Source organism: Tamandua tetradactyla, chromosome 4, assembly GCF_023851605.1.
Source record: "Tamandua tetradactyla isolate mTamTet1 chromosome 4, mTamTet1.pri, whole genome shotgun sequence".
NCBI classification, from domain to species: domain Eukaryota; kingdom Metazoa; phylum Chordata; class Mammalia; order Pilosa; family Myrmecophagidae; genus Tamandua; species Tamandua tetradactyla.
This window is the reverse complement of record NC_135330.1, coordinates 143,475,960-143,498,218: the sequence shown is the minus strand read 5'-3', so window position 1 is coordinate 143,498,218 and position 22,259 is coordinate 143,475,960. Positions and strand designations below refer to the sequence as shown.

Sequence of the window (22,259 nt, the reverse complement as noted above, 5' to 3'; positions counted from 1 at the left end):
ATTGGAGGGATAAGGGGGTGGAAAGAAGAAACATGTTAACAATCTGTCCAAATCCTCAGCCTAAAATCTTTAATATATAAGTTGGTTACAGCAAAGATTTAAACAGGACTTAGTTTCTAATCAAATTGCTAGACACAGACAATTAAAATCTTTAAGGTTAAATCCTACCTTTCTGCCACCTTCCATCCCCTCCAGTACAGGAACGCTGGACTACTCTTGATTTGCTTTCTACAGCAATCGACTGCTCTGCCTCTCTTAATGACCAGATGTTCTAGAAAGACCATGACACTTGCTTTTTTGTCCCTTCCTACAGGAGCTCTCCAGCGTGCTGTGCTGTGATGTGGCCTTCGTGCCTTATTCTTCTGCAGGCCTTTTATAGAACCCGTGCACAGACAGCCCTGTGCAGTTATGCCGCCTGTTCTCTAAGTTTAGTATGGATATTCAGTAAATGGGTAGTAATAATCACTCATTAAATATTCATTCGTGCAGAGAAGCTACCGTTAAGTCCACTGCCTCAGTAAACATCTAAACTAGGATGGGTCAACTTCAGTCTATCATTCACGGAGGCCAATACTAAGTGTTTTAGTCTTTTGGGAAGAAGAAAAGCAAAGACAGATCTTCTCCATCCATTAAATCAGGGACGTAAAAACTAAAAATATCAACTGAGCTCTTGAATATATGCAGTTCCAAAATAAATGCGATAATTCAAACATATTTGGAAAAATTCAAACTACTACTTCTATAACGAAGCAGAAATCAGAAAATTAGATCACATATTAATATGTATAATTACAGAAATACAAAAAGAGTATCCAGTTCTGTTTGAGCAATAAATATTTTCATTGCAAATAAACTGAAAATAAAGTTTTTGAAGTTAGATTCTGGATTTTTCAAATGATTCAACAGCAATTGTTCTTTACATTAATTACTTCTGCTCTTGCCACACATTCTCAACAAACAAAACTTTCCTAGGCTCCATATGCCAGCAATAGATATCACTGCTGTTTAGTAACAAAAACACAACTAGCATTTGCCCAACATATAGGGAACTAACTGTCCTTTCCTATTTGTTCTCAGGATACCATGCAACCTTTCCAACTGCACTTGCAATAAGGCCAACACCAGGTCTATGAAACTGTTAGACGGAATCCTGGCATTTGTGATCAGGCATTTAAAATAATCAGATAGTTTGTCACATTTTTGCTAAATTCAATGTGTACCAATGCCTAAAATAATCTCAAAGTACTCATATACATTACAGCATTCTCAGACAAATAACAAGCCTTCACATTAAATACACACAAAAAAATACCAACATGGAAATATATGCATTATTATATGGTAATGAATGATGTATCTTCTTCTCCACATTACTATATTTAGAGGAAATAAATGAGAAATTCTTAGTCTAAACCAGGGTTTTTCAACCTTGGCATCATTGACATTTCGGCCCAAACAATTCTTTGTTGTGGGGTGTTGTCCTGTGCATTGAAGGGTGTTTAACGGCATCTTTGGCCTGCTCTCACTGGATGCCAGTGGCACCCTCTCCCCCATTTGTGACAATCAACATTGCCAAATGTCCCCTGGAGAGTAAAATTGCCCCTAGTTGAGAACCACTGGTCTACCCCACATCAAATCCTTTTATCTGCAATAATGATAGAACAAGACTTTTGACCTACAGGAATCTCCACATAAAATAAGAACAAAATCTATAAACTAAAAATACGTTACTATTTATTTGTGCAATTATTTGCTTTTTTAAAAAACTCTGCTGCCTTTTATAAAAAATGCTATCTCAGGGTGGGAGAACCATGGCCAGTATTTTTAAATAAGTCATTTGTCTACTTCCTTGTGCCTCATAACCAAGAGACTCTCCCACTTCCATTTGCTCTTTAGTCCAACAAAACATGAATTATCAGAGGAAACATTCTTAAGCCCAGTCAAGATTCTTACTCAGGCATTTTCTCTAGGACTACTGAAGCGCACCTTTGCTTTCATGGACTTGTGGTTTCCACCGAAACAAGTTGTTCTGCATACTTAATACAGCTGTAACTACGTGACCTCCTGGTTTCAGTTTGTAAGTAATTTAATTTCACTGAAGGCTGAGCACAGCTGCTGGTTTTTAACACTTTAGGCACACTATCACATAAAACAGACTCCAGGCAAGCTTTGTACAGCACTTTTGGAATTAGGAGCCAACAGATATGTTTTAGCCTAGTCCGCAGCTTATCTAAACAAAGACAGAGTATGATTTTAGGGGGAAAGTAAATTTACTCTTAGAAGACAGTGACAACTTAGGTAAAAGGAGGCTTTCAAAGTCAAGAGCTTCTCTGCCCATCAGATGGGTTTCATGAATGAATTTTTTTATTAGAACAAATAAAGCCAATTCATCCAAATATTTTTGTTCTATGGAAATTAATCATGAAATCACATATGGGAGAATTAAAAAGTTTCACTTTGGTGACAAAATGTAGGATCTTGCAACTATCTTTCAATTAGTCAGAAATGCAGGAAAACCCATCTTTGTCTTAGCACATATCATTGTCAGCAGAGTTTAGGAATGCATCAACAGAACTAGAAGCACATAGGTTCAAACATTTGTTTAAAAATATATATTTTTAGATTTTTGAAAGACTAATTCTACCTGAGTTTTAGGTTGTTCTGTTCTGTAAGACAATGCACCTTATTAAAGATATTTATATGGAGAGCTAGCTCCTTTAGAAAAAAAAAAGATGTTGGTCGTATGTAAGATTTCACAGTCAATTTTTTTTATTAAATTGAAATTTAATTTTAATTAAATTTAATTAGAGCGTTAACACAGGGATATCAACCACCTAAACTAATCTCTGTCTGAACTGGTAGAAACTAATTTTTCCATATTCCATTATTTCTATGGGCCAAGATAAGGTGTTTATTTTCTCCTTTGGAAAAAAATGTTAAGGGATTAGGGGCATTAGGTTTAAGAGCCATGATGATAAGGAGGTAGTCATTATTACAAAATTAAATCATTTTCCTGTCAAATTTATCTTGTAACCAGCATTTATTACTAGTTTTCAGGAAACAAATTAGATTTATAGAAAAAAAGTCACCCAAAAACTTAAAACCAGATCTCCTGGAAACATACACATGAATACCATTTTCCATCTAAAATTAAAGACTATACCTGCAAGCATGTTTTCACCCCTACTTTCACCTTCTCATCCAAAAGGTTAAAACAGTGAAATACATGATTTTTTAAAAGTTAGCCACAGTGAACAAGAGCATTTGCAATACTTGGCCACAAGTTCTACTGTACCCCGAATACTAAGAAAGTATCTTTCACCACTGCCTACACTTATTTTTATGTCAGCAATTGTCTCAATTCCAAATATATGAAAACCTGCCTCAAAATAATTTTACACTCCGTAAGCTATAAGTACCTTCACCATCGGTAGCAAAACACTGCCAAGTTATACAAGCATTAAAATACAAACAACGATCTCAGTCGATACAGAAATTTAAAATAACGCTATGACATGTTATAAGTTATGGCAGCTTCACATTCACAGTCTATGCTTTTATTTTAAAAAAAGTCTATTTTTGGATGAGAACAGATGAAGACACAGAGGGAGCAACTACTTTTCAGTAATCCTGAAGTCTGAGCAAACCTTTTCAACTAAACTACAACCCCAAAGGTTATAAAATATAAAACAAGCAGGTGAAACTTACTTGACAGTGACTCGATTTGATAAATCCTGTAGATCCCCAGGATGGAAAAGCTGGGCTTCTTTCAATCCAATCTGTTCACAAGCTTTTAAAAACACGCTTATATTATCCTATGAAGAGAAGAGGAAAGTGATTGCTTAGCTGGGCACTCTGAGACAAAAGTTACAAATTTTTATGATATAACTTCCAAACTCCAAAGTCCAGTCACAGGCAGCTAAAAAGGAGGCAGACAGACCAATGCATTAAAAAAAAATACATGGTCATGTTCAACCTTTCAGTCTTCCGGAGCACAAACGGTAGTGATATCTTATGCCCGGACCTATGCTGTTTCTGTGATCTTTGTGACTGGCACGTTAAACATTACCTGTTACAGGACAAGTGCCTAGCCACTGAGCAGTAATCTACACTTTGATGTCAGCTCTGCTCTGCAAACAAACGCCCTCTTTTCCAGCTTTGCATGACAAGCCTTACCTCTCCCTCTTTAAAAATAACTCCAGCTACTGACATTCACCCACCCAGAAACTGTTGGCAGGGAAGAAATAAGAGGAGGAACATTCTGTTTCTATGATTACAAATTACAGAACGACTGTGGAATACCACACCTGGAATCTGGGTTTGGTTGCTGAGCCGGCTCTTGACAGGCAGGGAAACCATACTATAGGATAAGAAGCAACCTAGTTTTCATTGGCTAAATCGCATAGTTTAGGTGTGGTACAATACTTACTCACTGCACCTGCCTCGGGAACTGCCTCCAAAAATGGAAAATCTATCTCCTGCCCCCAACGTTGCCCTTGTGTCTTCAAAACCAAAATCCTCCGTTTACAAATCAATGTTCCTCATTAACGTGAATGGCTGCACAAACACTGAAGATAATCTATTTTACAGTTTGCTGCATTTCAGAGGCATGCATTTGGTTAAAAGAATGAGCTTAAGCTTCCATCTTTACTAGTTAAAAACAAAATAACACCTTATGGGACTGACTGAGCTTGTGATGATGCCGCATGGGCTTTGCTTTGCTGGGTTCTAAGAGGAGGGACTGGCTTCCCAACAGGTCGACACAAGTTTGTCCACTGTCCTAGCAACAGGACCTCTGTGGTGGGAGCACCCAAGAGCCTCCTTGAAACCTCACCTCCCACCCTAGCAGCTGGCTTTGATGGACCAGAAGACAACCCACCACTTACAGAAAGGCAATTACTATCCCCCCCCCATCCCCGCACTGAGCAGTTCTTCCCCAGGGAAGAAAAGTCAGTAAGGTACATCAGTGTGGGAGGAAATAATTATTAGAAAATAAAGCAAAGATGAAGGGGCTAAAATTCAACAGCTTGCATTCTTGGGGAGAGAGAGACTTAGAGGAAAAAAAAAAAAGCAAGTGAATGTGACAAGAGAAGAGCAACACTGCTAAGAAACTAAGGGACATTTAAAATTAAAGCTATTAATGTAATGTTCATATGTTAAGAATGTTCGTGTTTGTATGTTATGTTTTTCAATAAAAATAATAAAAATTTTAAAAATCTATTGTGTAACTACTTGATAAAATGTACTGGGAAATTTATTGCTTTTTGTATATATATATGTTATTTTTCACAATTAAAAAAGTTTAAAAAAATTAAAGCTATTTGGAGAGGTGAGAGGTGATTCTAGAATTCTATCAGGAAAAATCAATGTGAATTACCTAAGTACAAGGTGAAATCTTTGATTCATTTTAAATAAGAACAGGTAAAATGAAGTGAGAAGGGAAAGGTTGCACAATTGACTAAGGGGTGCTTAGTATGACATTATGTAGAAAAGGGAAATATTTTATTGGCAAAATTCCAGGAGAAGCAAAAGTGGTAATTTTATTAATTTCACACAATTTCCTAAATTTATACTATCTATAATTACAAATGATCTAAATTAATATTTCTAAAACTGGCCCTTTGAAAAGCAGACAAGAACAGCAGATTTGGTATATCGGTACCCTAAATCATACAGGAACCAAGTCTTATTTCAAAAAAGGAAAAGTAAACCACTAGAAATCTTCCTACAAATTAAATTTGGTTCTGAATGTTTAAAACACTTTTAAAAGAAAATAACGCTAAAACTTACTTAACTGACAACCAAAATACTTAACAGATTTTATAAAAATATAATCTCATTCATCTGACTGACACGGGTACAGATTGATAAGGCTAGATAAAAAAGCCACATACACCTCAAAATCCATCTAAGTACTTAGAAACAAATCACTTCAAATCTAAGCAGCTACACTTAACTAATTAGAGACAAAGCTCAAGAAAAAAATACAATTAATGTATTAAATTCTAGTTTTAAATGAAGCCTTTATATTAACCAAAAAGCAGAATATCATTTAAATAATTCACATAGGCATAAGCTTAAACAAGAAACTTTATAAACAAAGTCACACAAGGCCAATGCAGCAAGAGTAGGCTGTACTAAAATCAGACACATAACCTAAATCACGCTAATGGTAATTCACATTTTGCTTTTATATTTCAAATGACCTAGGCAGAGAGTTGCCTAAGGAGAGATATAAAATTATAAAATGTTCAAAATGTTGAAACATTGTCACCTCCAGCTCAACATATTAAAAGGGATGCATTTAGCTCTTATTTCATAAAATCATATTCACTTGAAACTAGGAAAAATAATTAAAGTAAATGTAAAAGACAAACTGAAACAAATCTCATCTAATTGGACTCTAGGTTAGCTTTGCGACTAACCAATTATGTGGCTTTGGAAACATGGAAACAGTAGTTACCCTTCTGGCCCTATGTTCCTCATCTGTGAAATGACCAGTTTATAGATCTGTAATTCATTACCAAGAGCATAATCTTCTCTCTCAAAGAGAGGGAAGCCCAGCTCTGCCTAGCCCAACCCTTCCCCACAAATATTTCACCACCCTAACAGCCCAACTGACATAAAATTTTTCACAGCAAAAGCCTGTTCTAAACATCTGCAAACACTATTCTTTGACAAACCAAAAAGTAGCTTCTTAAAAACAATCCAAAAAATAAGGATGGTCCTCGAAGATCTCTAATAGCTCCTTTTAGTTTAAAGGTTTTCTATGAATTAAGGCAATCTATAAACAGAAAACAGCAGGGTGGTGGAATAGTTTCATATGCTCTCCAATTCCCTTCCCACCTTAACCTTGAAATAATTTTAAGACAGTTTCAAGAGGTATGGGGTGGAGGGAAAGTGAGTAGATTTGAGAGAGAGATTAATGAATAAGGAATAGCAGAACTTGCTAACAACTGAGCTAAGATGAGGAAGCCACAGAAATCTACAAAGACTTTCAGGTTTATATCCATTCACCATAGTGTCTCTATTAGTTAACTATGGCGGCATAACAAATTTCTTCAAAACACAGCAGCTTAGAGCAATAGATCTTTATTATCTCACATAGTTTCTGAGGGTCAGGAATTCAGGAGTTGTCTGGGGGTTTCTCATGATGTTGTAAGTCAAGCTGTCAGCTGGGGTTGCAGTCATGTGAAAGCTTTACTGAGGTGTGGGGTGGGGGGTGGGGGTGGGGGCTGCTTCCAAGTTGGCTCACTCACATGGCTGGCAAATCAGTGCTGGTTGTTGGCAGGAAGTCTCACTTCTACACCATCTGGAACTCTCCATAAGGCTGCTTGACATAGCAGCTGCCTTCTCCCAGAGCAAGTGATCCAAGAGAGAGCAAGGCAGATGTTGTCATGCCTTTTATGACCTGGACTTTTAGTTTACACTCCTCATTTTCTCAGTATCCTCTTTATCCTCTTGGCTTCATAGGCCATTCCTATTCAATGTAATGGGGACTACTCAAGAATGGAAATCCCAGGAAGCAAAAATCATCTGGGAACATCTTGAAGATTGGCTGCCGAAGTATATTATATGGCCCCAAAGATTTATGTCCCTCCCACATGCAAAATGTACTATTTCCTTCCAAAGCGCCCAAAATTCTTAGATTCAGGTATGAGGTACCTCAGGCATAATTCCTTAAATACAGCCTTTTGAGTACTGTCCTTAATTTGATGGGTTATGAAATAAAGAAACAAGTAATCTGCATCCCTACTCAACATACAATAGTAGCACAAGTACAGGATAACCATTATAGATACTCCAGTCCAAGGTGTGGAGAAATAAGAGACACTGAGGATTTACTGGTCCATAACAATTCTTAAATTTTCCAGGATCCAGACTGGAAGTTCCTTGATTAGGACTCTGAGCTTGGGAGCATTCTTCATGGCTGTTGCCTCCTGTCTCTACACTACTGGTTTCACCTTGTTTTAATTTGCAAAAGCTGCTGGAATGCAATATAACAGAAACAGAACGGCTTTTTAAAAGGGGAATTTTTTAAGTCGCAAGTTCACAGTGCTACTAGGTAATGAAAATGTCCAAACTAAGGCATCCAGGGGTATATAGCTTGATTCAAAAAAGGCTGATGGGTCCAGAACACCTCTGTTAGCTGGAAAGGCATGTGGCAATATCTGCTGGGGTCTGCAGCTTCTCATTTCAAATGGCTTCCCAGGGGGAACTTTCTTTATGCATTTCCAAAGGTCTCAGGCTATGTGGGCAATGTTGGCAATGAGCTTTTTCCAAAATGGCTCCCTCTTAAAGGGCCCCAGTAAGCAACCCAATCTTGAATGGGTGAAGACACATCTCCATGGAAGCAATCTAATCAAAGGTTACCACCCACAATTGGGGGGTCACATCTCCATGGAAACAATAAAAAAGATCCCACCCAGCAATATTTAAATGAGGATGAAAGAACTTGACTTTTCTGGGATATACAACAGATTCAAACCAGAATATATCCTTAAAGGGATCTTCCCCCATTTCCACGAAAAGAAGCCTGTGTTTTCAGCTGTGTAGTTTTCTCAGTCTGTCTCTTGCCTATAAAAGTTTGGGGGACTAAGGATCTCTTCCAATTTTGTAGTTCTCTGTTCCTTTAAATACAAACAGAGTGTTTATGCAAAGGGAATTCTCTCAAAAATACTGTTCATCTTCTATTAAATTTATTAGATTTCATTAGCCCAAAGCCGTACTCCAAATTCCTTCAAGAGAAACTCTTCTTTTCTTTTGGCTTCTGCTGTGACGACTACAGGACAACACTCTTATGCCTCTTAGAAACCTATCACTCAACTAAATAGATTTCCAAGGTATCACCTTAAATTTTCTCAGGGTCTTAAAGGATTTTTATAACCACACATTCATGTGAAGTCTTTATCTTTAGATCTTGCTTTTCTGACAGTGCTATGAATTTGATCTTTGCCTGAAAGCCATTTATTAATTTAAGCATCATTTATTAACTAAAGAGGCTGGTAATTTTCAAACTATCAATTTCTAGGTTGTTCATTTTAACAGTCCATCATTTATTCTGTCTCCCTCCTCATTTTACTATAATCAGCAAGAAGAAGTGAGACAGTACTTTTAACATTCTGCCTGGAAGTCTCCTTACTTAGATCACCAAGTTAATAACGTACAATTTCTAGGTACAAAGGAGTGACTATCAGACAGTGAGAATCATCGGGTCCATTCTGAAGACTGGTGATCACAACACTATTAAAAATAAAGAACACAGAATAGTCATTAGCTTGGAGTATAAAGATAAACTGTTTTAGAGCTGTGGAGTTGAGTTTCATGTCTACATATCCACAAATAGTACCCTAGGATTGGAGCCCATACGAAATATTTGATCTTAAAATGTAGTTTAGGATTCAGAGACTCATAAAGTAGATTATAGGTTATCAGTAGCTGCGCAGGGAGAGGGGAAGGGAAATTGGTAGCTACTGCTTAAAGAGTTTCTGTTTGAGGTCATGAAAAAGATTTAGTAACGGATGGTGGTGATGGTGGCACAATATTGGGAATGCAATTTGTATCCCTGAATTGTACACAGAAGCGGTTAAAATAGGAAATATTGTGTTATATATATTCTACCACAACAATTTAAAAAACATTAAAAAATATGGTTTGGAGAGTTAATACTGCACAGTGGTAGTACCTGAAATTATGCTCAAAGATATGGATAAGTACTTTCAGAAAAAGTAAAAAAAGAAATATTTACAACCAAACACCAATATTTAAAGGGCAGTTAAAGAAAGAGGAGTCAAGAAAGATAAAAAGAAAAAAATGCAGCATTTAATGAAACAGGAAGGAAAGCAGAAGGAATAGTATTAAGAAAAATAAGGTAAGAGGATTTCAAGAAGAGAGAGCCAGATGCTGTGACGAGTGCTAATGTCAAATAATTTCAGTGTCTTTAGTGTACATAAACTCCAGGGGACTGAGGGGTCATTAGTGACAATGAAGATTGGCCAATGACTACAGAGCAAATTCTGAAAGATCTCCTTTTCAGTGTCACCCTGATAGCCTTGTCTCCTTTTATAGCCACCCATCACTCCTCCAACCAAAGCAGCCGCTACCACCCCTGACCTCCAGTGTCAGGATGCTTGTCCCTGGAATGAAGCCAGGAGGGAAGAGAAGAGGCTCTTGCTCTCCTTCTAGTCCCAAAAGTAGGGTGGTGCTCCATCTCCTCCCAAGATTTAGCATACACTACATTTCTGTGAGGCCGAAACACACCCCCATCTCCATTATGAATTCTGAAGAGAGATTATAAAAATAGCATGAAGTCAATATGAAGATGCTAGCACTGGTACGAAGGGACGCTGTGGGTCTTTGGGAAAACCTTCCCTTTCAGAGCCTTTCATTTCATGTTCTGGCCCAAAGTGCTTTTCCAGTAACATTTTCCCATATCATTTCATAAGGCTGACTTGCTCTTTTATCAGGGAAGGCAGTGGTTGGGGTGTGGGAAGAGGCAAAATATCAGATACCAGAGTTAAATTCATTTTTATGTAAGCTTTTATCATCCAATATAAGGCCTCTTTCATTTTATTATTTTCCTCCTTATCCCACATTCCCACTCACTCCCATCCCTCTCTTTTAAAAAGTGCCTTATTATGTTTAATATATGCATATATGTACATTTATATGTCCTTTAAAAAGTGTCTTATATATGTACTCCAAGTTACATAACTGATATGATACTCTAGATTTTTCTCTCTTACACATTGAATCATACTGTTATTATAATAAATCTTCATTAAATTACGTTATACTACACTAGGCTCTTATCCCTCCCAAAGTCACCCTCGCTTTTGCATTATTTAGGAAGATACAAAAATTATATTTCTAGTGTGGTGAATTCCACATGCAGAGGTAATACTCTGCATCACAGAAACTTATAAATATGGAACTGTTGTGAAAACCTTGTGTCTGAAGTTCCTTTTATCTACAGTATGGACAGATGAGTAGAACATATGGATTAAAAACAACTAAATAATGGGGGGACATGTGTTAAAATAAATTTAGTAGATTGAAATGCTAGTGATCAATGAAAGGGAGTGGTTAAGGGGTATAGAAAAAAATAGGGGAAACAAAGGCTAAAACACACTGGGTAGATGGAAATACTAGCAGTCAATGAGAGGGAGGTGTAAGGGGTATGTACGAGTATGTATGTATGGTATGTATGGGTTTTTTTCTTATTTCTTTTTCTGAATGGATGCAAATGTTCTAAGAAATGATCATGGTGGTGAATATACAACTATGTGATGATATTGTGAATTATTGATTATATACCAAGAATGGAATGATCATATGGTAAGAATGTTCGTGTTTGTATGCCGTTATGTTTTAAAAAAAAAAAAAAAAAAAAAAAGGAAGAAAGAAAAGAAGAAGGAAGCCTGGCTCCAGTCATCCTGCCCAAGAGGGATCCCTGCTGTGGATAGGATATCCCAAGAAAAAGTGGCGGACAGTCTACCACGGGAAAGTAGGAACTGAGGGGAAGCAGAATCTCCCACGTCATGAGATAGAACAATGCAAAGGGCCACATAGGGTCTTTCAAAGAGGAGATAAGTGTGTTCCTAAAGATCAAGTTAATGTGTGGATGCTACCATGACACAGCATTGCACTTCTCAGGGAGCTTCAGTAGTTCCCTTTTCTCTCTCCCTTCCTCTCCACCTGAACCTCGGAGCATCCAAAGAGAGAGGAGAGAATTCGGATCAAGAAAACTGAAAGGCTAGATCTCCCTTCTCCACCACTTGTGCCAGACCTTTAGCTGAACAGAGGAAGGGAGACGCTCTGAATTAAATAAGAAATGGAAGTTTTGATTTATATTGAACTGGAAATAGTAGTACTGAAAACAAGGTTTTTCTATTGCCCCAAAGGACAGAAAGCAATGGAATCTTCCCAAAATAACATCAAGGATTATGGTGATCGTGAAGATAAAAATAAAAGCTATTTCCTGATGGCTTCAGTCCATCTAATAAACTAGTCACATCAGGGTGAGTAGTGTGGATTTTGTTTTGTTTGGGAGGGAAAGTCAATAGGTCATTTTTAAAAAAGGAAATGCTACAAACTGATTGGTACTTTAAAGATAACCTTTATGACATTATGTAGATTATTGAAAGAATGGCCACTTGCTACTCAGCAGGACAGAGCTTCACAGATCTCAACTATATAATTACTTTCCCACAGGATAAAAGTAGGATGGTACTGGGAAAATATATTTACTTCCCTTCACACTAATTCCCAAAACATTATAGGAAGAAAAGACCTTACTAAAGCATCAAATATACCCAGAAATAAATAATAAATAAGGAACTGTTCACTCATCAGACCAACTCATTTACACTGCTTCTACAAAACTGTTTTGAGTACACGGGGTTAACAGCTGTCATAAATAAAAGTAGGCTCTTTAAATAAAAACAAGTCTAATAAAAGGGTCTATTACAAAAGCCATAAATAATATCAAAACCCTAACTCTGAAAATGAGTGACACGCTGTGTTCAGGGCTGTGTGACCTGTGAGCTGAAGGCAGTGTTAAAGTGTCCCCTTGTTTCTTCTTTGCTGATCATAGCAAAATATAAGAGAACAGCAACAAACTAAACAGCCAACTATTAAACATGAAGGGTCCAGGACTCGCTGGTTTCAAAATTTATCAGCTAGAAGCTTCCAGAAAGGCATCACCTGGAAGTGTTGTCCATTAACCAAATATTCCCCCCACCCTCATTTTAGCTTTCTAGTCCCAGAAAGTGTCTGTGCTTACTTTAAACAAGATTTTCAACTTAAACGGACAGATATCCATCCTCTGAAGCTGAGCATATAAAGGTGCAGGTGAATTTTATCCTGAGGCCAAGCACCTCAGCAATCTCAATTCTTTTTCCTGTCTCTTCTGCACAATGGAATTGTCAGATGCACAGCCAAGTTCAGGAACCACTGTCCTCGGCTCTTAAAACTAAAAGTATGATTCACAGACCAGCAACATCATCATCACCTGGTTTGCCTGTTAGATATTCAGAATCTTGGGCCCCATCCCAGACCAACTGGATCAGAATCCACATTTTAAGAACATGAAGGTGATTCATGTTTTTGTAAATAAGTTTCCTGGCAAATAAACGCAGAAAAATATTTTTATCAAAGATGACTCAGCACAATCCTTCAAACACTTCCTTTCCAACCTGTTCCCAGCAGAATACTTCTGCAAAGGAGGATGGTGAGAACGGCCAGTCTACCATCAACAAGGTGGTGACCATGGAGGGTTCCATCCGCATTCACAAGCACATCTATGGGGCGAGCTTCAAGGTGGGCATCCTTCAGCACTCAAAGTGACCCAGAAATTTACCATGAAGTAGGAGGCCAGGTGTGTGCATTGACACCAGGCTCAACAAAACTATCTGGGCCAAAGGAACAAGCACATGCTATCCAGAAAACATAATAAGGGTGAAAATTCACCAAATTCTGTGCACTGGTTACCTATGTACCTGTCACCGCTTTCATAAATCTACACACTGTCAATGGGAATGAAAACTAACAGCTGATTATTGAATTAAATTATAAAATAATGGCAAAAAACAAAGATGACTTTGCAGTGTTTCTCTTTAGTGTGGACAGGAATAACCTACACATTATGGAGGTAATCATTACAACTATCATCCAAAGTACCTGAATTCTAGTCTTTTGTTCTAATAATTACAACAATTAAAAATTATTTCAAAGTAACTCCTAAGCTTCAGGAGAACTAGACTATACTTCGATTTGAATTACTCATTTTCCACTAAGAAGTTGGGTCATAATTTAGTGTCAAGCAACTAACACTGGTTTTTCTAGAGAATTAAATTTTTATTTTATGGTCTAAGTATTATTACATACAACTTACGAAGTATCACACCTACACTTTATGACAATATATAGGTAAACCTTCATCAGAGATCCAACAACTTTGATAGCCATTTGTGAGGAAAATAAGCTGCTAACCTTATCCATTTTAAAAATTTTCCTTGGGCCCTTATTTCTCTACCGAAAAAAAAAAAAAAAAAGCTCAATCATTTGCTGATAGCAAAGTGAGGAGGCAAACTGAGGATAAGAACAGCATTAAAATGTTGTCCCATGTGAGAACAGGAATAGGAACCAATTAGGAATGCTTAAAGGAATTGTCAGGTGACACTGAGGGCCCAGGGAATTATACAATGCCAGCAGCTTGGTGATTTGATTTTTCTCCAGCACTGTTTGGCAGAACAGGAGTAAATACCAGATCAAGTGATGGAGAACTGAGAATTGGCAAGTTAGAGCAGCAGACGGTCAAGGGAATGAGGACTGAGTTATTCGGTAAAAAAGCTATTATTGAAATACTTAATAAACTCAGGTTACAATTAATTACTCAGAAGCAACAAGAGGCTTTAATCATACTGAACCATGAATTAAGTTATAGCCTTGAATATTATTCATCAAATTAAACCTTACATCAAAAATGAAGTAATTCTAGGCCCCACCCAAATCAAGATGGAAGAATGAGATACTTCAGGGCTCTTCCCATCATAGAAACAACCAGCAAGAACTGGCAGAAATATCTCTCAAAGCTTCAGAAAACAGTTAAAAGACCATGGTAACAGGGCAAGCACCAAATCAAGAAAAAGTCTAATTAAAAGCATTAGGACCTCTTGGACTCTGAATGACCCCTCCCTCACCCCTCACTGACTCTGTTCAGTGCCAGCCATGTTCCCAAGCAGATCCCTGGTCCTGTTTCTAGAGGAAACAGGGTAACCCTTTGTGCACACACTGTGTGCACACACATCTGTCTGGTGGTAGACGGACAACATGCCATATCAGAACGTGCCCTGTGTGTAGAAAGAAGCTCACCAACCTTTCATATGGAGCAATGTAGTATATCAGTCAAGTGACTGCCTGGAGCAAGGAATGGGTAGCTATAGAACATCCAGTGCAGTGCCTGGGATCATGAGTAAACTGTTTCCTAGGGAAGAGGGGACATTTGAGGGAATTGGGCCACATGGGCATGCCAAAGACAAGACACTTGTGTAGAAACAATCAGGATGGCCCTACACTTTGGTCTCAAGCTATTCTCTAAATCCAGTATGGATAAGCATGAAAGAAAGCCTTAAAACTGGTCAAAGTGCAAAGACTGAGAAATGTATCTTCTTTTTTCCTTCTTTTCTTTCTCTTTTGATAGCTTACAGGCATTTAAGGAAACCTCTGTAATAACGCTAGCTCGATTCAACCTTCAAAAACAGACAGCTCAGAGTATAAATTTCAGCGACAATATACTGAAATAACAAAATGTCACAGTTTCAACAAAAGATTACAAAATGTAAAAAGAAATAGGAAGAGATGACTCAGGAAAAAAAGATTAAATCATTAGAAACCAATAATGAAGAGGACTAGACAATATTTTTTTAAATGTTCCTAAATATATTCAAAGAGCTAAAGAAAAATATGGGCAAAAAACTAAATGAAAGAAGGAAAATGATAGATGAACACAAAGAGAATATCAAGAGAGAGATGAAAATTATGAAAAGGAAAGAAATGGAGCCAAAGACCACAGTAACAGAAATTTAAAAATTCTTTAGAGGGGTTCAAAAGCAGATTGGAGCTGGAAATAGAAAGAATACGTGAAATGGAAGATATGAAAATTGAAACCATCCAGTATAATGAGAAAGAAGAAAGAAAGAAGAGAAGTGAACAAAGCCTGTGAGACACCATCAAGTGTACCAATACATGCACTGTGGGAGTCCAGAAGAAGAAAAAAGAACAGCAGAGAGAATATTCAAAGAAATAATGGCTGAAAACTTCCTAAATTTTATGAAACACATAAATATACACTTTTAAGAAGTCCAACAAACCCTGAACAGTATAAACCCAAATAGGCCCATGCCACAGCATATTATAATCAAACTGCTGAATGCCAAAATAGCGAATTCTGAGAGTCACAAGAGAGAAGCCACACACCACATACAAAGGAACCTCACTAAGATTAAGTGCTGACCTTTCATCAGAAATTATGAAGGCAAGAAGGCTGTGGGATGACATACTTAAATTGCTGAAAGCCAAAAACTGCCAAATGAGAATTCTATATCCATCAAAACTATCTTTCAAAAGTGAGGGAATGATTAAGACACTCATAAATAAACAAAAGCTGAAGGAGCTCATTACCAATAGATCAGCCCAACAAAAAATGCTAAAAAGAATTCTGCAGGTTGAAAGAAAAGAACAATTGACACCCTCAGGAAGAAATAAAGACATAAAAGCTCCTGATAAGGATAACTCTGGTATAAACAAATTCCAGTACAAATATATTTTTGGTTTGTAACTCCACTTTTTTCTTCCTTCAGGACCTAAAAGGCAAATGGAAAAATGTCATGATAAGCCAGTGCTTTGGGACTCAATATGTATAAGCATGTAATCTGTGACTGTGATACAAACTACACAGGATGGGGTGACAGAGGGGTATAGGAACATGGTATATGTATACTACTGAAGTTATAGATGTAACAGCATCAAAGCAAATGAGATTTTTATGGAGTTAAGCTTTTAAATTTATTTTGTTGCTCTGATGTGGTCTCTCTCTCTCTCTAAGCCAACTAGGCAGGTGAACTCACTGCCCTTCCTCCTATGTGGGACATGATTCTCAGGGGTGTAAATCTCCCTGGCAACATGGGACAGATATCCTGGCATAAGCCAGGACCCGGCATCAAGGGATTGAGAAAGCCTTCCTGACCAAAAGGGGAAAGAGAGAAATGAGACAAAATAAAGTTTCAGTGATTGAGAGATTTCAAATCAAGTCAAGAGGTTATCCTGGAGATTATTCTTATGAATTATACAGCTATTCCTTTTTAGTTTATGGCATATTGGAGTGGCTGGAGGCAAGTGCCTGAAACTGTTGAGGTGTGCTCCAGTAGCCTTGATTCTTAAAGACAACTGTATAAAGATATAACTTTTGCAGTGTACTGTGTGATTGTGAAAACCTTGTGCCTGATACTCCTTTTATCCAGGGTATGGACAGATTAGTAAAAGAAATATAGATAATAAATAAATAAATAATAGGGGGGACAAAGGGTAAAATAAATTGGGTAGATGGAAATACTAGTGGTCAATGATAGGAAGGGTCAGGGGTATGTTATGTATGAGTTTTTTATTGTTCCTTTTTATTTCATTTTCTGGAGTGATACAAATGTTTTAAAAAATGATCATGGTGATGATTATAAAACTATGTGATGATATTATGAGCCACTGACTGTACACCATGTATTGACTATATGTGTATGAAGATTAATAAAAGTATTTTTTTTTAACTTTTAAATTTAAGCACCATGGTAACTACAGAGAAAATACAAACTCATAGAAATAGAAATTAGGGTACATGTGTTCAAGGACCATGATGTATACAAGCTATACTCAAGTGTTTAGAAAATGGATGGAGAGACAGATCTATCCATGGATTGATAGAATGATACAGCAAGTGTTGCAGAAGTTGAAACCAGTGGGTCTGGGTATCTGGGGGTATAGGGTGAGTTGGAGTTCTCTGTATGGGATTTGTATTATTTTGTAACTGTCCTGTACATTTGAAAGTATTTAAAATATTCAAAATAAAAAGTTTTCCTTAAAATAATGAAGTAATTCTAGACCTAAAACCATAAAACTCTTAAAATAAAGAGATAACTCTTCATGACCTTGGGTTTGGCAATGAGTTCTTAGGTATGACACCAAAAGCATAAGCAATAAAAGAAAATTTAGACAAAATGAACTACATCAAAATAAAAAAATCTGTGCAAAGGACATTATCAAGAAAGGGAAAAGAGAGCCAATATAATGGGAAAAAATATTTGGAAAATAAACATAAGATAAGAGTTCAATATCCAGAATATATGCAGAGCTCCTACAACTCAACAAAAAGACAAACAACCCAATAAAAAAAATGGGCAAAGGACTTGAATAACCATTTCTCCAAAGAAGATACACAAATGGCCAATAAGCACATGAAAAGATGCTCAACATCATTAATTATTACGGAAATGCAAATCAAAACCATGAGCTACCTACCACTCACGCTCACTACACTGGCTTTTATTTTCAAAAAATGGAAAATAAGGGTTGGTAAAGATGTGGAGAAATTGGAACCCTCCTACATTGCTGGTGGGAATGCAAAATGGTGCAATCTCTGTAGAAAACAGTTTAGCCATTCCTTTAGAAGGTTAAATATAGAATAATCATATGACCCAGTAATTCTGCTCTTAGATATATACCCCAAAGGACTGACTCACTTTGAGCAGGGACTTAAAAAGATACTACTTTATGAGACAGACTTATTTTTAGTAAGTTTGTGGACTTTCTATGCCAAAAAAGTCCACAAACTCCCTCAATGTAATTTCAATACTTTGATCCTAAATCTGTTTTCTTAATAATTCAAACTAAACTTTATCTTTCTTCCACCTGAGAATCACTTAAGTACATGGCCAACTCTACTGCCCCTCATAATCTACATTTCCCCAACCGTAAATCTTTTCTTTACCATTATTTCCTCAGCATGCCTTGTCCTTCACATGACACTTTGCAATTCTCATGTTACCCCAGTGCATCCCCTACAGCAGAGCTAATTTTCCCGGATTAGCTTTTATGGGGCTCTATTATATGCCAGGCAGCATCCTTAGGCATTTTACATGAATTATCTCATTCAATTTTCAACAGAATAAGTCCTATTATTGTTCCCACTTTACACATGAGGGAACTGAAGCTTTGAGAAGTTATATGAACAACAAAAAACAATCCAATTTTAGAAGGATTTGAATGGATATTTCTCCAAAGAGCACATATAAATGGCCAAAAAGCACATGAAAGATGCTCAACATCATTAGCCATTAGGGAAATGCAAATCAAAACCACAACAGGAGACTACCTCTCATCCACTAGGATGGCTATTGTTAAAAAAAGAAAAAATGGAAAATAAGTATTGGCAAGTATACAGAAAAGCAGGAACCCTCCTACATTATAGATGGGGATGTAAAATGGGACAACCACTGTGGAAAACAGTTTTGCCATTCTCAAAAAAATTAAACATAGAACTGCCATTTGACCTGGTAATTGCATTTCTGGGTATATACCCAAAACAACTGAAAGGAAAGACTTGAGCAAATAAATATAAGCCAATGTTTACAGCAGAATTATTCATAACCATCAAAAGGTGGAAGCAACCCAAATGTCCATCAATAGTAGGATAAACAAAATGTTGTATACACATACAATTGAAAAATATTCAGCCACAAAAGGGAATGAAGTTCTGAATCATTCTACAGCATATATGAATCTTAGAGACGTCATGTTGCATGAAATAAGACAGTCCCCAAAGAACAGATACTATATTATTTCATGTATATGAAAATAAGTAGAATATGCAAATTCATAGAGACAGGAAGATTACAGGTTACTAGGAGTGGAGGGGAGAGGAAATGAAGAATTAATACTTAATGGGTACAGTTTCTGCTTGAATTAATGGAAAAGTTTTGATGATGGATAGCCTTGATGGTCACATAACACTGTGAATGTAATTAACAATTAATACCACTGAATTGTGCATTTGAAAGTGATTAAAATGGGAAATTTAAAGTTGCATATGTTGCCACAATTTAAAGGAGAAAAAAGTATTAGTTCTGGACTTGCCCAAGGTCACAGCAGTAGGTGGAGCTGGGATTCCAACCCAGCACTCTAATTCTGGAGCCTGTACTCTTAACCATTATATTAGTCGTCTATTGCTGCTATAACAAATTGCCACAAACTTAGTGCTTTAAAATGACATAAACTTGTTAATTTACGTTTCAGGAGGTCAGAAGTTCACAATGGGTCTGACTGAGCTAAAATCAAGGTGTTGACATAGCTGAATCGACTCTGCCCACATTCCTTAGCCCATGGCTCCATTCTTCTGTCTTCAAAATCAACAGCTCATGCTGCTGCATCTCTTGTTCTCTCTGCTATCTTCCTTTACCATTTATAAGGACACTTGCAGTTACACTAGGCCCACCTGAATAATCCAGAATATTCTCCGGATCCGAAGGTCAGCTGATTAGCAACCTTAGTTTCATAGGTAACTTTAATTCCTCCTTGGCATATAACCATACTCAGTGGTTCCAGAGATTAGGATGTAGGCATTTAGAGAGCCATTCTTCTGCCTACCACAATTGCCATGTCCCTTAAAGACAGGTTTGTGTTTTGTCTTCTCATCATAGAGTGAGACCTCCTAACTCAATACTGGACTCCAGGTGTGATTAATTATCACAGAGTGCTACCACTTGAAGGGCTACTAAAATGAGGAAACAGCACTATTGTGAGGATTCACTCACTGTAAAGCAAGCTTCTAGCATATAAAAAGTGGTCAAGTAATAGAGAGAATTTACCTAACTTCTCTTGTTACATGTCACGGATATTTTTTATTGTCATATCTATATTACATAGCTGGTTGGCCAAGACCATATATAGCTGAAATATCAGTTGGCACCGACATATTTGACTAGTTTTGTGGTACATTACGACTAGTATATCAACTTCCTGTGAACTCCATAATTATAGAGTCCTGTGACTCTATAATTAACTTGTTGAGTTTTAAAAAATTGATTAATCCTTCCAGTAGGATTATATCATACATGACAGCTTTATGTATGACATGAAGCTTTAGCACCTTCTCTAAAATACTCATTCTCTGCCCATCCACCTTATTTTTTTTTCAATGTAATTGTTGGTAACTAATATTATATTTTCTTCACTATAATTATTGGCACTTGACACGATATTATATTTATCGACTGCACTGTCTCCCCAACTGATGGCACAAAAGATCCATTAAAGAGAAACAGGGTTTTTTGCTGTGTCTCAAGCTCCTAGGACAGTGCCTGGCACATAGTAGGTGTTCAATAAATATTTTTAGGAGGGGAGGGATGGTTATGGGCCTGAGATACATCAAGTGACCAGATGCCCTCATACTAGTTTTGCAACTTTGGATTTCTTTTCCCTATCAACCTCATTTGCTCTTCCCTTTCCAATTTCAATAAAATAAAAGGTACCTAAAGAGAGATATTCCAAGTGTTTCTGCTTCTGAATAAAGCTGTCATGTATGATATAATCCTACTGGAAGGATTAATCAATTTTTTAAAACTCAACAAGTTAATTATAGAGTTGCATTAACAATTCTAATTCATTAATATTTTTTTAAAAAGTTGACCCCAAGGCTGAAACTTGACATACAACTGTTCATCTTAGATTTAAAAACAAGTTTTGGAACTCAATGGAAGTGCTCTTAAATTTGTGCCAACGGTATGACTAACAGATTATGGCTAGAAATAAAACAGGAGTTTCCTGCCTTACAGCCTTATATCATTATGAGGGTATCGGAAACAACTTCAATGTTGACACTGAGTTTCTAACTTTCCACTCTCAGTGATCCTTATCTTTAACTGGGAGTAGGAAAGAAACCGGAAGACAAGGAAACACTTGAGGAAATGTTTTAAATAAACTTTATGAATATCTCAACTATCATTCACTTATTTATATATCATTTATAGAGATATTAAGTCCTTCAATTTATTTACTGTTATCTTGAAGACAGCTGATACACACCGCCATTCAGTCTATCATCTGAGTGCTGATTATCAGATGACCCCAAACTACATTTCAAAACACAGTGATGCACAGACATTCCAGTAAATATATATATAACTAAAAAATATATTTAAATCAATGTACAAGATGGAAAATGTCATTTTCAATGAATAAAATGGCCTTATTTTCAGTAATTATTATTATTTCAACCTGGATTAAAAAAGAGAAGAAATGGAAGTAGATTTCTCCCCCTAAACACCCTGCCATGAAATCTCACATTTGGTCTTATTTGGGAAAGGAGTCCAAAAGCTCTAGTGTTCCATGACTTCCTCCACATTAAAAAGAGTAATAGATGGTGTTCTGTGACTTACCCAGGGCTTTCCCACAAACTCGATCTGTCTCTCTCACTTTCCATAGGCTTTTCCATCTCTAAATACTAGCTTATATATGCTTATCCACTGTCTCCCCAGTAGAATAAAAATCCCATGACGACAGATTCAGTGGTGATTTTACTACTGCTTTCCCAACATCTAAGAAAGGAGTCTAGCATAGAGTATGTGTGTTTAATATTTTCTTCAAACAAATGGATGAGTAAAGTCACCATCATAACAACATTTTTGAGAGAGATTATTATGTGCATTTTATAG

The 22,259-nt window shown here is 36.8% G+C and overlaps 1 protein-coding gene across 16 annotated transcripts in view; it reads right to left on the bottom strand.

The window, feature by feature from the left end:
• Positions 1 to 22,259, bottom strand: part of LMO7 (LIM domain 7) — a 220,866-nt gene that overhangs the window by 94,635 nt on the left and 103,972 nt on the right. For 15 of the 16 annotated variants that reach the window (XM_077158436.1, XM_077158451.1, XM_077158445.1 and 12 more), the window contains one exon: positions 3,709 to 3,815. In XM_077158436.1, the coding sequence (XP_077014551.1) occupies positions 3,709 to 3,815 (107 nt within the window). Of the gene's footprint in view, positions 1 to 3,708; positions 3,816 to 4,176; positions 4,296 to 22,259 lie in introns of those variants that run through there. The other variant, XM_077158440.1, reaches the window with a different exon arrangement.